General features: G+C 44.5%; 1 protein-coding gene across 1 annotated transcript in view; it reads right to left on the reverse strand.

The window, feature by feature from the left end:
- Positions 1-8048: 8048 nt before the first annotated feature.
- OTUD7B (OTU deubiquitinase 7B) overlaps positions 8049-13661 on the reverse strand; it is a 29019-nt gene continuing 23406 nt past the window's right edge. The window contains exons 10-11 of the mRNA XM_073639421.1: positions 10326-10410; positions 8049-10157 (exon numbers count right to left, since the gene is read on the reverse strand). Of these exons, the coding sequence (XP_073495522.1) occupies positions 8880-10157; positions 10326-10410 (1363 nt within the window). The 3' untranslated portion in view covers positions 8049-8879. The remainder of the gene's footprint in view (positions 10158-10325; positions 10411-13661) is intronic.

The following is a 13661-nucleotide window of genomic DNA, read 5'->3' on the forward strand; positions in this document are numbered from 1 at the left end:
CTGTTATCTACGATTGTCGTCCAGGCAGGTTTCCGTAATACCCACATCGTATTCTGTGTCTGACATAAGAGTCTCCTGTTCAGCCATTTTGTTTGCGAGACTTCTTGCATCTGCCAGCAGACATTTAATACTATTAGCCCATTACTCCTACTCACCTCCCTACTTTCCTTGCGTATCTCAGCTCCCCCTAAATCCTCATTGACCCCAACAGTCTCCCTCTCTCTGTCTATCCCCTTATTAGCAAAACTACCCTCCCTTCCCCCAGATCCCAATATAAAAGCTCCTCCATCCGTCTGACCATTTTTTCCCCCAGCACAGCTGCACCTTCCCCATTGAGGTGCAGCCCGTCCCTACCCTAGAGTCTGTAGCCAACAGTGAAGTTGGCCCAGTTCTCCATGAACCCAAACCCTTCCTTCCTGCACCAATTTCTAAACCACTTATTTATCTCCCTAAGCTCCCGCTGTCTTCCTAGTGACGCTCGTGGCTGCGGCAGTATTTCTGAAAACACCACCTTGGATGTCCTGGCCTTCAGCTTCTCTCCTAGTTCCCTGTAATCATTTTTAAGGACCTTCCACCTCCCTCTAACTTTGTTATTGGTACCGATGTTTACCATGACCGCTGGGTTTTCCCCAGCCCCAACCAGTAATCTGTCTATCCGATCCGCAATATGCCGAACCCGAGCACTCTGCAGACAACACACTGTTCGGCATTCACGGTCTCGGAGGCAGATGACCCTGTCTGTCCGCATGATTATAGAGTCCCCTACCACCAGCACTTGTCTGGCCTTTGCTGCACTCCTATCTCCCTCCTTCCCACAGCAGCCATTTTTCTGGTTGCTAGGAGCAACGTCCTGCTGTAGTGTTCCCAGCCCTGGGCCTGCATTCCTAATATCAGCCAGACAGGCAAATTTACCCTCAAATGGCTGTTCAAGGCATGTATCCAGCTCACCTGGTAGCATTGTCCATGGAGCACATATCTGATACCCCAAGTATCAGTGACTTTATCCTGTACCCCGAGTGTCAGTGTCCTTAACCCCCAGTGTCAATGTCGTTATCCTGTACACCGAGTGTCATTGTCATTATCCTGTACCCCGAGTGTCATTATCCTTAACCCCCAGTGTCAGTGCCATTATCCTGTACCCCCGCTATCAGCAGGGGTCTCCTCACTCCAAGAATACTTTTGTCATTTTTGGGCATAAAAGTATTTGCAATAAAGTAACTGCAGATGCTCAGCCCAGAGGTTGTATAGGTACCAGTTACTAGCAGCAACCAAAATCATCATCAGCAGCATCCCCCTGATCACCCCCAAATGTAAGGGGGAGCCGGGCAGGCAGCAGGTGGATAAGGTCAGTTCTAAAAGTGAAGACCCCCAGAGATCTGCAAATAATCCCCCATCAGGAGGCGATTATAGAGGCAGCGCACAGGAATGGGAATAGTGAATTCAACATGCAAGGAGGCGGCGAGTCTGTGCTGGGGTGGAGGCATGGAGCCGGGGGCCGGCCAGCCATCCTCACCTCACACTATTGGACCCAGGTAATTGGCGCATATGCAGAAGGCGCAGAACATCTAACAGTACAAATACAAGACCATACAGCTCTGACTTATCTTACAAATCACCAACTTGGCCACAACCAAGACATAAGCAGATAGAAAGAACTCTAGCGCCACCTATTGGAGGCAGAGATCCTATAAGTCAACACTGACCCTTTCACTTTCTGCACCACATTCTTCAAGACATTTGTTGTCCGTCAGCACAAACCAAAAAGTCAGATGTGGCTGGGTGAGAGGCCTCTGATAGGGGTAAGGCTTCTCTTTGAGGAGTGTGGTCAGCTGAGCCTCGCTGCTGCCCTCTGGTGGCCCTTCTCTTTTTCAAGTGAGCTGTGATCGATCACATCCCATTCCACAATCTCCACCTTCAATGAGCAGGTCCCAGCAGCACAATTATTTTTTCTAAGGCTGCGTGCCCACTATATGTTTTTAAAGGGTTTTTGCCGCGGAATTTCCGCAGCAAAAATGCTTAAAAAACGCTCAATAATACGTGCCCCATGGTCCCCAATGATAATCCGCATGTGCTGTGCACATGCTGCGGAAATTTCCGCTGCGGATTATCATTGCGGAACAATCCGCAGCATGTCCATTCATTTTGCGGACACGCAGCGTAATCGCCGCCATTGACTTTCATTGGACCTCGTGACATCCGCATCACTGCATCTGTACATGCAGATATCACAAATCTGCGGATGGTACCCAGGTCTGGAAAGACTGAAGCTGAGAGCCAGGAGCCTTGGATTCTGCACTGATTTGGTCAGAGAGGAGCAGATGAGGCTGGAGAGGGAACATGGGTGTAAACAGATCCCATCCGGGTTACTATCTGTATATAATGCGTCCATCATGGATACATTACAATTATACAGATAGGAAACACTTGTTTTCCTATATGACTGGGGTAAAAATTAAGGCTTTACCCCAGGAACATGTTCTTGAACTGCAATTGTATTGGGTTGGGGGGGGGGGGGGGGGGTGGAATTGGTATAGATTTTTTTTGCTGTATAGGAAAATGTTGTCATCTCTCACGTGTTATCTGACCAAACATCGCCACCTGGTGGTACTAGTAAGGCTATACAGTCCAGAAAACACCAATGATCCGACAGGTTAGAGAAAGCGTGTAATATTTCTCGCCACTACCGATTCAATGACAACCTCAGAGATGTAGGGGTGCCGAGTCATGCGATGGTTGGGTGCATAGATTTCAGTAGGAAAACATTGTAGGTTTAAAAACAATTCTGTCCAAAATGTAAGTTTTACAATAATATATATTTGGGGTTAAAAAAAATCATCTTTGCAATTGGGATTCATTAAAATTTTTGCAGTATTTTTGGTTTTTACCAGCCTTTTAATTTTCCTGCACATTGAGGTATCTAAGAATCCATCAGTGAGCTCATTTTTCCTCTTATGCTCAACTTTGATGTGGATTAAACAAATGAGGTAAAGAAATTACATATGCAGTGAGAGTGTACACAGTATATTATAATATGTAGTAGTCTCTAGATTGCATAAGCAATAAGTGAGCATGTATGGCAAGTATAAATGTGTCTAATATTAAGGTAAGGTGTACAAGTACCTATAGGAATTATACCTGTATGTAATGGATCCAACAGCGAGTGTGTCGCTCACCACGACGTGCGTTTTTCGGTGCACACCTTCGTCCGGTATACACACCAAAACGCGCGTCGGGGTGAGCGCCACACTAGCTGCTGGATCCATTACATATGTGTGTATGCACATGGAAGGCCTGTGCAATAATTTAGTCGGGAATGTGCAATTATTTATAGTTAGAGACTAATATGTTATACTGTGTACACTCTTGAGTATGTAATCTGGTGATGTATACATATGTATCTTGGCACGGTTTTCATTTTATACAATTAGTGTGCGCTCTTTTTCTCCTTTTGCCACCACATTCTCACCTGTATGTATTAATAAAAGGTATTTTATTTACAACCTCCTACATGCAGACCACTTAATCACTTTTCTTATTGGTTTGGCTCAGCTTTGATGTGGTCTGAAACTTTTTTCATTTTCCATCACAATAGCACATTTTGGGCTTAGCCTGTCCCTGCCATGGCTTTCTGCAGAATTGGTTACAGTACAAGCCCTCAGTGAGGCGCTTCTTATGGCACCTGTGTAACTTGTTCTCTTCTGTCCTCTGTATGTGGATTTATGAATCCAGACCGCAGCAAAGTTGAGCTGAACTTTGATGTGATCATAAAATTGATGTGGAGTTCAGAAAAACACTGATCATCATGTTACAAGTCACCCATCAGAAGACGCTCACTGCATTTAAGTAGACAAATCTCTGTAACCGTACGGGGGGGGGGGATTTAAAAAAAGCAAAGAACAATAATCAGAGGAGCAGTAGAAATTAAAAAAAAGTGGCTTGTGATCTGGTGACAGCTCCTCTTTATATGTAAAGGCCATAAAGAAATCCCAGCAGCCCCACAGATCAGACACACAAGCCATTAACAAGTAGCCGACACACGAAGGAAGGCGACATGGAAGCACAAGTATCTGCTGCGTAATATACTTTATTGAAGGCACTTTAACTAATGACCAACTTTTCCATGTAATGATCGGTTGTACCCACAGGGGGGCAGAAGACAAATCCAGACAAGAAAAGAACCAATGAAATTCTGCCAAATGGTAAAACCTTAGTTTAATAATTCCTTTATTGCAATCCATCGTAAGTGGTGTCGCTGCTCCCAACACAAGTCTTGTTATTAAAGCTTTTGTTAATAGGGGTGGAGAGGGGGAGAAAAAAACCCCAAAACAAACACAGGTAAAACATATCGATTATAATACACGTCGTCACGATAACCTCGCACCGCCACATTGTGCTCTACAGTTAGAAAGGTCTGTGCAAATACTGCTAAGCTTCACTGCAGGCGTCTCTGCCGATTGTGTCGTCAGTTCAAGAGAGGACAGGACCGCAATATTGCATAAATATATATATATATATATATATATATATATATATATATATATATATATATATATATATATATATATATATTATATATATATATATATTTATTATATAAATATATATATATATTTATTATATATAAACAAATATATATATATATATTTATTATATATAAATATATATATATTTATTATATATATATATTTATTATATATATATATATATATATATATATATATATATATATATATATATATATATATATATATATATATATATATATATCTATATATATCACACACTGACTTTACAGTTAAGTCAATGTGCAAACAGAAACCAGTGTGATCATCTCCACCTTCCCGGATTAGGAGTTTGTACACTGGAACATTTTGCATATTTCAACATTCAGAAATGCATCATTGCATTTAAAAAAAAAAAAAAAAAAGGAGAATATTTTATATATTCTACAGCATCAATACTGTAAAAAAAAAATACTATGACATTAATTCACTGAGCGCACGGAGGTGGAGGCGACCATATTGTAGACAGAAGCTGTAGTGATGAGCGACTCCGGTCCTTTTGGATGTATACATTACACTGGCATCTATGCAAATGTTGCAATACTACAACTCCCATCATGCCCGGCCAGCGCAATTGCTCAGGATTTGGCTGCAGCTATGCAGGGTGACATACACTGCGGCAAGAGACCCCCCCCCTTCCCCGAAAAAAAAAAAAAAAAAAAATTCATGAAAAAATAACTTTTCAATTAAAAAAAATATATATTGATTTAGTCTAGACTGAAAAAAAAGAGGGGGGGGGGGGGGGATCTGAATTTCCATAAAAATGTTTTTTTTTTTTTTTTTTAAGTAGGTTTAGTCTATAAAATGGTGCCAGTACCTCGTACAGGGTAAAGCATTACTTTTCCAGGTATACAAGTTAGTAAGAATCTGTAAATGTGTTGAGAAAGTGCCTCACAAGATTGCAAACTTTAAAAAAAAAAATTAAATTTTGCAAAAAACATTCAAAGCGTTGCATAAAATTCCCCCATTTATGCCGTAGTCCTATTTACAGAGCATCTCCAATGGCTGAGCTCCCCCCCCCACACACACACCCAAAGGAACAAAAATGCATAAAAGGGTCAAAGGTGGCAGATAAAACACCCCCCACCCCCAAGAGATGAGCTGAGTCCTCACTTAAAGGCATTGGAAGGAATTTTTTTTTTTTTTTTTCAAAAAAAAAATCAAAAATTTTTTTTTTTTTAACATTTCTTTCCATTGGTTCATCCTAAAACATGAAAATATAAAAAATAGAATTTCCTTCTCCGCTCGCCCTCCAGAGATCAGGTTTAACATTCTCCACTCTTGAAAACAGAGCGATAATCTTAGATCTGTATATATAGAGCATGGATGGACATACATCAATCTATAGAACATTAAGGGTTTTGTTTTTTAGACATTTTTTTCCTTATTTATCTACCGGGACAGAGGTAGTGTAGAATGGAGGGGCCGGGTGTACAATAGTTAGCAGCTTTATAAAAAAAAAATATATATATATAATAATTAGTGTTCATGCTTATGGGCGTGATAATTTAAAAAAAAATAAAATAAAATTTATGGCATAGGAAATTGCATATATGTAATAATTAAAAAATCTAATTAACTAGTTGTATTCCATGCCATCGGCAGATAGGCTGACGCTGCAGATTTTTCCACCCTACAGCCCCTTTTTATGAGTCACCATTAGTGACATGGTGCAGATGTGTGATCTTTCTTGCTGCACACAGGCACTGCTCAAGACGCACACGGGCACTGCTCAAGACGCGCACAGGCGCTGAGAATGAATGCTTCAGCTTGCCCTTGTATGTAAAAATCACTTATAAATATTTAACTTTATCATCTCATCATAAGTGACCTCATGGAAATGGGAAGACTGAAGCCATCTTTCAGTGATGGTGCGCTGCCTGAACTGCGCATGTGCTGCCGGAAAGAATAGATCATACCAGAAGTAAAAGAAAATACACACGTGGTCAAAATTGTTGGTACCCCTCGTTTAATGAAAGAAAAACCCACAATGGTCACAGAAATAACTTGAATCTGACAAAAGTAATAATGAATTAAAAATCTATGATAAGAAATGAAAGTCAGACATTGCTTTTCAACCCTGCTTCCACAGAATTAAAAAAAAAAAATTAAACTCATGAAATAGGCCTGAACAGATGGTACCCCTGAAAATAATGTGACAAAAGGGACATGTTAAATCAAGTTGTGTCCACTAATTAGCATCACAGGTGTCTACAATCTTGTAATCAGTCAGTGGGCCTGTATATAGGGCTACAGATACTCACTGTGCTGTTTGGTGACATGGTGTGTACCACACTCAACATGGACCAAAGGAAGCAAAGGAAAGAGTAGTCTCAGGAGATTAGAAAGAAAATTATAGACAAGCATGTTAAAGGTAAAGGTTATAAGACCATCTCCAAGCAGCTCGATGTTCCTGTGACTACAGTTGCACATATTATTCAGAAACTTAAGATCCATGGGACTGTAGCCAACCTCCCTGGATGTGGCCGCAGGAGGAAAATTGATGACAAATGAAAGACGGATAATATGAACGGTAACAAAAGAGCCCAGGAAAACTTCTAAAGAGATTAAAGGTGAACTTCAAGCTCAAGGAACATCAGTGTCAGATCGCCCCATCTGTCGTCGTTTGATCCAAAGTGGACTTCATGGGAGACGACCAAGGAGAACACCATTGTTGAAAAAAATCATAAAAAAGCCAGACTGGAATTTGCCAAACTACATGCTGACAAGCCACAAAGCTTCTGGGAGAATGTACTATGGACAGATGAGACAAAAATGGAAGTTTTTGGCAAGGCACATTAGCGCTATGTACACAGACAGAAAAATGAAGCATATCAAGAAAAGAACACTGTCCCTACTGTGAAACATGGAGGAAGCTCTGTTATGTTCTGGGGCTGCTTTGCTGCGTCTGGCACAGGGTGTCTTGAATCTGTGCAGGGTACAATGAAATCTCAAGACTATCAAGGGATTCTAGAGAGAAATGTGCTGCCCAGTGTCAGAAAGCTTGGTCTCAGTCGCAGGTCATGGGTCTTGCAACAGGATAATGACCCAAAATACACAGCTAAAAACACCCAAGAGGAAAACATTGGACTATTCTGAAGTGGCCTTCTATGAGCCCTGACCTAAATCCTATTGAGCATCTTTGGAAAGAGCTGAAACCTGCCGTCTGGAAAAGGCAACCTTCACACATGAGACAGCTGGAGCAGTTTGCTCATGAGGAGTGGGACAAAATACCAGTCGAGAGGTGCAGAAGTCTCATTGACAGTTACAGGAATCTTTTGATTGCAGCGATTGCCTCAAAAGGTTGTTCAAGAAAATATTAATAGTACCATCATTTCTGTCCAGGCCGATTTCATCAGTTTAATTTTTTTTTAAATTCTGTGGAAGCAGAAAAGCAATGTCTGACCTTCATTTGTTCATTTTCATAGAAATTTAAATTATTACTTTTGATTACTTTTAATTCAAGTTATTTCTGTGACCATTGTGGGTTTTTCTTTCATTAAACAAGGAGTACCAACAATTTTGACCACATGTGTACATCAAGTCATCCACTTTTTTTTCCCACAAATTGTCAATTTTTAGACTATACAATAATTTATATATTTCAGTTTTTATTATGAAGAATTTCACAATTTGTGGAAAAAATGTACATAGGATTTTGATTTTTTTCTTTACATTCCCCCGATGTATTTAACGCCACTTATACGGGCACCCACAAGCGCTCCTTCGCGCAGCGCATGCCCACTGTTTGTTTTCAACAGTGCATGTGCAGTGCAAACAGTGGGCATGCGCTGCAGGAAAGAGCTTTCTCCCTGACATGTGCGTGACCGTCCCTGAGGGATGTCCTCCCAAAATAGCGCCATCTATATCTACAGGTTTCTATATGGTATTACAGCACCACTGAAATGAATTTTGCAGAGCTGCAATACCATGGACAACCTGTAGATACGGATGGCGCCGTTTGTCCAGGATTAGAAAAAAAAAAATGTCTGCTTTCCTCCACAATCAAAAAAAAAGAAAAAAAAAAAAAAAAAAAAAAAAGAAAATAAAAGATTTGTGACTTTAAATAACGGGAAAAAAATCACCTAAAGTGCTACAGAGGGCGTCATCACGTACAAAATTACCAAATTTGCATTAATCTTTTTGTTTGCTCCTAAAAAAAAAATAAAATAAAAAATAGTGATTTCTAATGACTAGTTCCTCATTCTCTAGAATTTGTACAGTCGCTCCGCCCCGAAAACAACCATAAAACACTTAAAGGAAAAGTCTGTAGAAACATATTGCATCCTCCCCAATGCTGCCCCCTACTGGAGTCCCTCAGAACCTGTGGATTAAAGCCTGTTTTTCACGCTCTTTCCGCCTCAGTTCCTCCTTGTAACAGCACGAACAGTAGTTGCCCGTTTCGGGGTGTCCATAAAAATTGCAGTGCGTCTGCTTACACTTGGTCTGCTGGACGTTATAGTGCGTCCGCACCTTGTTGCCGTCCGCTGCTCTAGACATGGTGCTGGGGTCTGTGTATTCCTGGTAGCCATTGCTGTGCATAATGCAAACAGTCTGCTCACCCTCGGGATAGACCGGGGGAAGCTCAGACTCGGAAGGAGAAAGCCTACCCATGTGCGGAGGGCTGGACTGGTACGGATGAGGCCGAGTCTGCATGCAGTGCCGGGGAAGGGTGGCATAGGAGGGCAGATTATTGCAGGAGCCGCCGGCTACCTGCCGCCTGCTGTCCTGGTAGCTGTGTGGGTGGGAGCAGTCTGACGTGTTGACGATGGAAGGTCTCGGTATGGTGAAGCCCCCAGAGTAACTGGAGGGCAGCGCTCCTTTCACACCGTATTCCATCCCATAATTAGTAGTCACTTGGGAGTACGACGGTAGCGGCAGGAGCTCGTCGGCCTTAGGCGGCAGCATGTCTTGCTCTAGTCTCTTGGCCGCGCCGCAGTTCATCAGGGCCTTCTTCTCGGCCTCCCTCTGCTTCTGCTCCACTATGAACCTGTCGTGGGCATCGGCCAGGTACCGCTGGATCATCTGCTTTTGGTAAGGATGGCGGTCGCTGGTCTTTAGCAGGCAGGCGAAGATAAACTTACGTTCCCCTTGCATGGCTGCTCGCAGGATGCTCAGACTCAGCTTGACGTCGTGACTGTATTTGTAGGGATCGCCCTGGGCCTTGTCCGTGGCGGACTTGCTGGAGGACTTGTCTGAGGACGTGGAGATGTCGCCTTGTGAGGAGTCCTCTTTGCTGCCCTTTCGGCCCTTTAAAGAACCTTTCTTCTTCTTCTCCAGCGTGTCCCCTTGTCCGTTGCTCATGCCGGACTTCCCGCTCTTGCTGTGCATTAGGCCGCCCATGTTCTTCTTCAGCTTACTGCCCAGGCTCTTCCCGAAGCTGCCCAGCTTGTTGGCCACAGTGTCCGTCCGCTTTTTATCTTTCTCCTTGTCCTTCTCCTTCTTTGACTTCTCTTTCTCCTTCCCGGTTTTGCTGCCTCCGTTGCTCGCTGAGCTGCTGCACACGGATTCTTTATCGGACTCTCCGGATTCTGCAGCGGACCTCGCGTCGTCTCCGGCTGATGCGGTGGGGGACTCCGGCTGGGCGAGGGGGGCCTGCGGACACATAAAAGAATATCAGACATTGGTCGTAATGACCCCACCTCTCCAGTAAATGTAAGGCCTCAATCAGACAGACAAATCTACGGTCAGCGGACCGAATTCAGTAGACTATAAAAATGTGTAAAAATGGCTCATAAGTGGTCATCAGGGGGCGACACTCACCTGCATCTCGCACGGTAGCGACAGCCACGTCACCGTCATGTAACTGTGCAGCAGGTTTAGCTTTGCTTCCAAAGATAACGTGACCCTGGAAACAAAACATCACGTTACATAGAAGGTATACAGCAGCCGCAGCTCCAGGACAGACTGCTAAGTCTATGGGCAGCTCCTCCGTGGGGAGGACGGTAATTGCCAGCGATCCAACTCTTTCTGATCACATATCACATGGTGGCACGGAAACATACACGGCCAGGATTGGAGAGGACTCGTCCCAGCTTTTAACCTCTTAGACGCTGCGGTCACCACTGACAGGCATCTAGGCGGTTAGATAGAGGGATGGGGGCTGCCTCCATCACCGGATCTCCGCAACACAGTTTCAGGGCAGAAGGTCGTCCTGTCAGCTGGAGCCTAACGAAGGTCCCAGAGGTCCTCGTCACTGCTCCTATTAGGGGATTTATGGGACGGTACAGTGACGTCCATCAGTCTAGGGGCAGATTTCCTTAAAATTGAGCTTTTTATGAATGGCACAAATCATAATGTAATGTTCTGTGACATTTTTGAGAAACAAAGATATAGATATATATGAGAAAAATGCTCCCATCCCCCCAAATATTAATTTAAATTCAATAATCTCGTTGAGAAAACAAAAAAAAAATATCTAGAAATGACAGCAACTTATAAGAACTGCAGAAAACCCAGTGAAAAAATGTGTTTTTTTTTTCATCCTGCATCAAACAAGACCTGGCAGACTCAAAATTTCTAAAGTGATGGCTGAGAAATACAAGTCAGTCTTTAATGGGTTAATACAAAATTGCTTTTACATGAATCCTAAAATTCCAGGATGAAAGTCGCCAGCAGAGGGCAGCAGTAACCAATCTGTATCCCAGCACTGGCTTCATCTGGAGGTCTTCACAGACACTGAGCGTCCATCCGTGGAAAGTCTGATAGGTGCCCGGTCTGGGCGCCATCCTTACTGCCAGCGTGTGCCGCAGATTATATTACAGCCTCCGCACAGGAGCTGATAAAATATTTATAGGCACATGTGATAGGATGACATAACGCATAAGGGGACGATGCGACATCATGGCCAGGGGCTCTATGTGCCTCCAAAATACACAGTACAGTGCATGTATGCAGCATCATGGCCAGGGGCTCCATGTCTGCCTCCAAAATACACAGTACAGTGCATGTATGCGGCATCATGGCCAGGGGCTCTATGTCTGCCTCCAAAATACACAGTACAGGGCATGTATGCGGCATCATGGCCAGGGGCTCCATGTCTGCCTCCAAAATACACAGTACAATGCATGTATGCAGCATCATGGCCAGGGGCTCCATGTCTGCCTCCAAAATACACAGTACAGTGCATGTATGCAGCATCATGGCCAGGGGCTCTATGTCTGCCTCCAAAATACACAGTACAGGGCATGTATGCGGCATCATGGCCAGGGGCTCTATGTCTGCCTCCAAAATACACAGTACAGGGCATGTATGCAGCATCATGGCCAGGGGCTCCATGTCTGCCTCCAAAATACACAGTACAGTGCATGTATGCGGCATCATGGCCAGGGGCTCTATGTCTGCCTCCAAAATACACAGTACAGGGCATGTATGCGGCATCATGGCCAGGGGCTCCATGTCTGCCTCCAAAATACACAGTACAATGCATGTATGCAGCATCATGGCCAGGGGCTCTATGTCTGCCTCCAAAATACACAGTACAGGGCATGTATGCGGCATCATGGCCAGGGGCTCCATGTCTGCCTCCAAAATACACAGTACAGGGCATGTATGCAGCATCATGGCCAGGGGCTCCATGTCTGCCTCCAAAATACACAGTACAGGGCATGTATGCAGCATCATGGCCAGGGGCTCCATGTCTGCCTCCAAAATACACAGTACAGGGCATGTATGCAGCATCATGGCCAGGGGCTCCATGTCTGCCTCCAAAATACACAGTACAGTGCATGTATGCAGCATCATGGCCAGGGGCTCCATGTCTGCCTCCAAAATACACAGTACAGTGCATGTATGCGGCATCATGGCCAGGGGCTCCATGTCTGCCTCCAAAATACACAGTACAGGGCATGTATGCAGCATCATGGCCAGGGGCTCTATGTCTGCCTCCAAAATACACAGTACAGGGCATGTATGCGGCATCATGGCCAGGGGCTCCATGTCTGCCTCCAAAATACACAGTACAGTGCATGTATGCGGCATCATGGCCAGGGGCTCCATGTCTGCCTCCAAAATACACAGTACAGGGCATGTATGCAGCATCATGGCCAGGGGCTCTATGTCTGCCTCCAAAATACACAGTACAGTGCATGTATGCGGCATCATGGCCAGGGGCTCCATGTCTGCCTCCAAAATACACAGTACAGGGCATGTATGCAGCATCATGGCCAGGGGCTCTATGTCTGCCTCCAAAATACACAGTACAGCGCATGTATGCAGCATCATGGCCAGGGGCTCCATGTCTGCCTCCAAAATACACAGTACAGCGCATGTATGCAGCATCATGGCCAGGGGCTCCATGTCTGCCTCCAAAATACACAGTACAGTGCATGTATGCGGCATCATGGCCAGGGGCTCCATGTCTGCCTCCAAAATACACAGTACAGTGCATGTATGCAGCATCATGGCCAGGGGCTCCATGTCTGCCTCCAAAATACACAGTACAGTGCATGTATGCAGCATCATGGCCAGGGGCTCCATGTCTGCCTCCAAAATACACAGTACAGTGCATGTATGCGGCATCATGGCCAGGGGCTCCATGTCTGCCTCCAAAATACACAGTACAGTGCATGTATGCAGCATCATGGCCAGGGGCTCCATGTCTGCCTCCAAAATACACAGTACAGTGCATGTATGCAGCATCATGGCCAGGGGCTCTATGTCTGCCTCCAAAATACACAGTACAGTGCATGTATGCGGCATCATGGCCAGGGGCTCCATGTCTGCCTCCAAAATACACAGTACAGTGCATGTATGCAGCATCATGGCCAGGGGCTCTATGTCTGCCTCCAAAATACACAGTACAGTGCATGTATGCAGCATCATGGCCAGGGGCTCCATGTCTGCCTCCAAAATACACAGTACAGCGCATGTATGCAGCATCATGGCCAGGGGCTCCATGTCTGCCTCCAAAATACACAGTACAGTGCATGTATGCAGCATCATGGCCAGGGGCTCTATGTCTGCCTCCAAAATACACAGTACAGTGCATGTATGCAGCATCATGGCCAGGGGCTCCATGTCTGCCTCCAAAATACACAGTACAGCGCATGTATGCAGCATCATGGCCAGGGGCTCCATGTCTGCCTCCAAAATACACAG

The sequence above is a fragment of the Phyllobates terribilis genome, unplaced genomic scaffold (genome assembly GCF_046119375.1).
Source record: "Phyllobates terribilis strain yellow unplaced genomic scaffold, ASM4611937v1 Scaffold_7__3_contigs__length_470593459, whole genome shotgun sequence".
Classification (NCBI taxonomy): Eukaryota; Metazoa; Chordata; class Amphibia; order Anura; family Dendrobatidae; genus Phyllobates; species Phyllobates terribilis.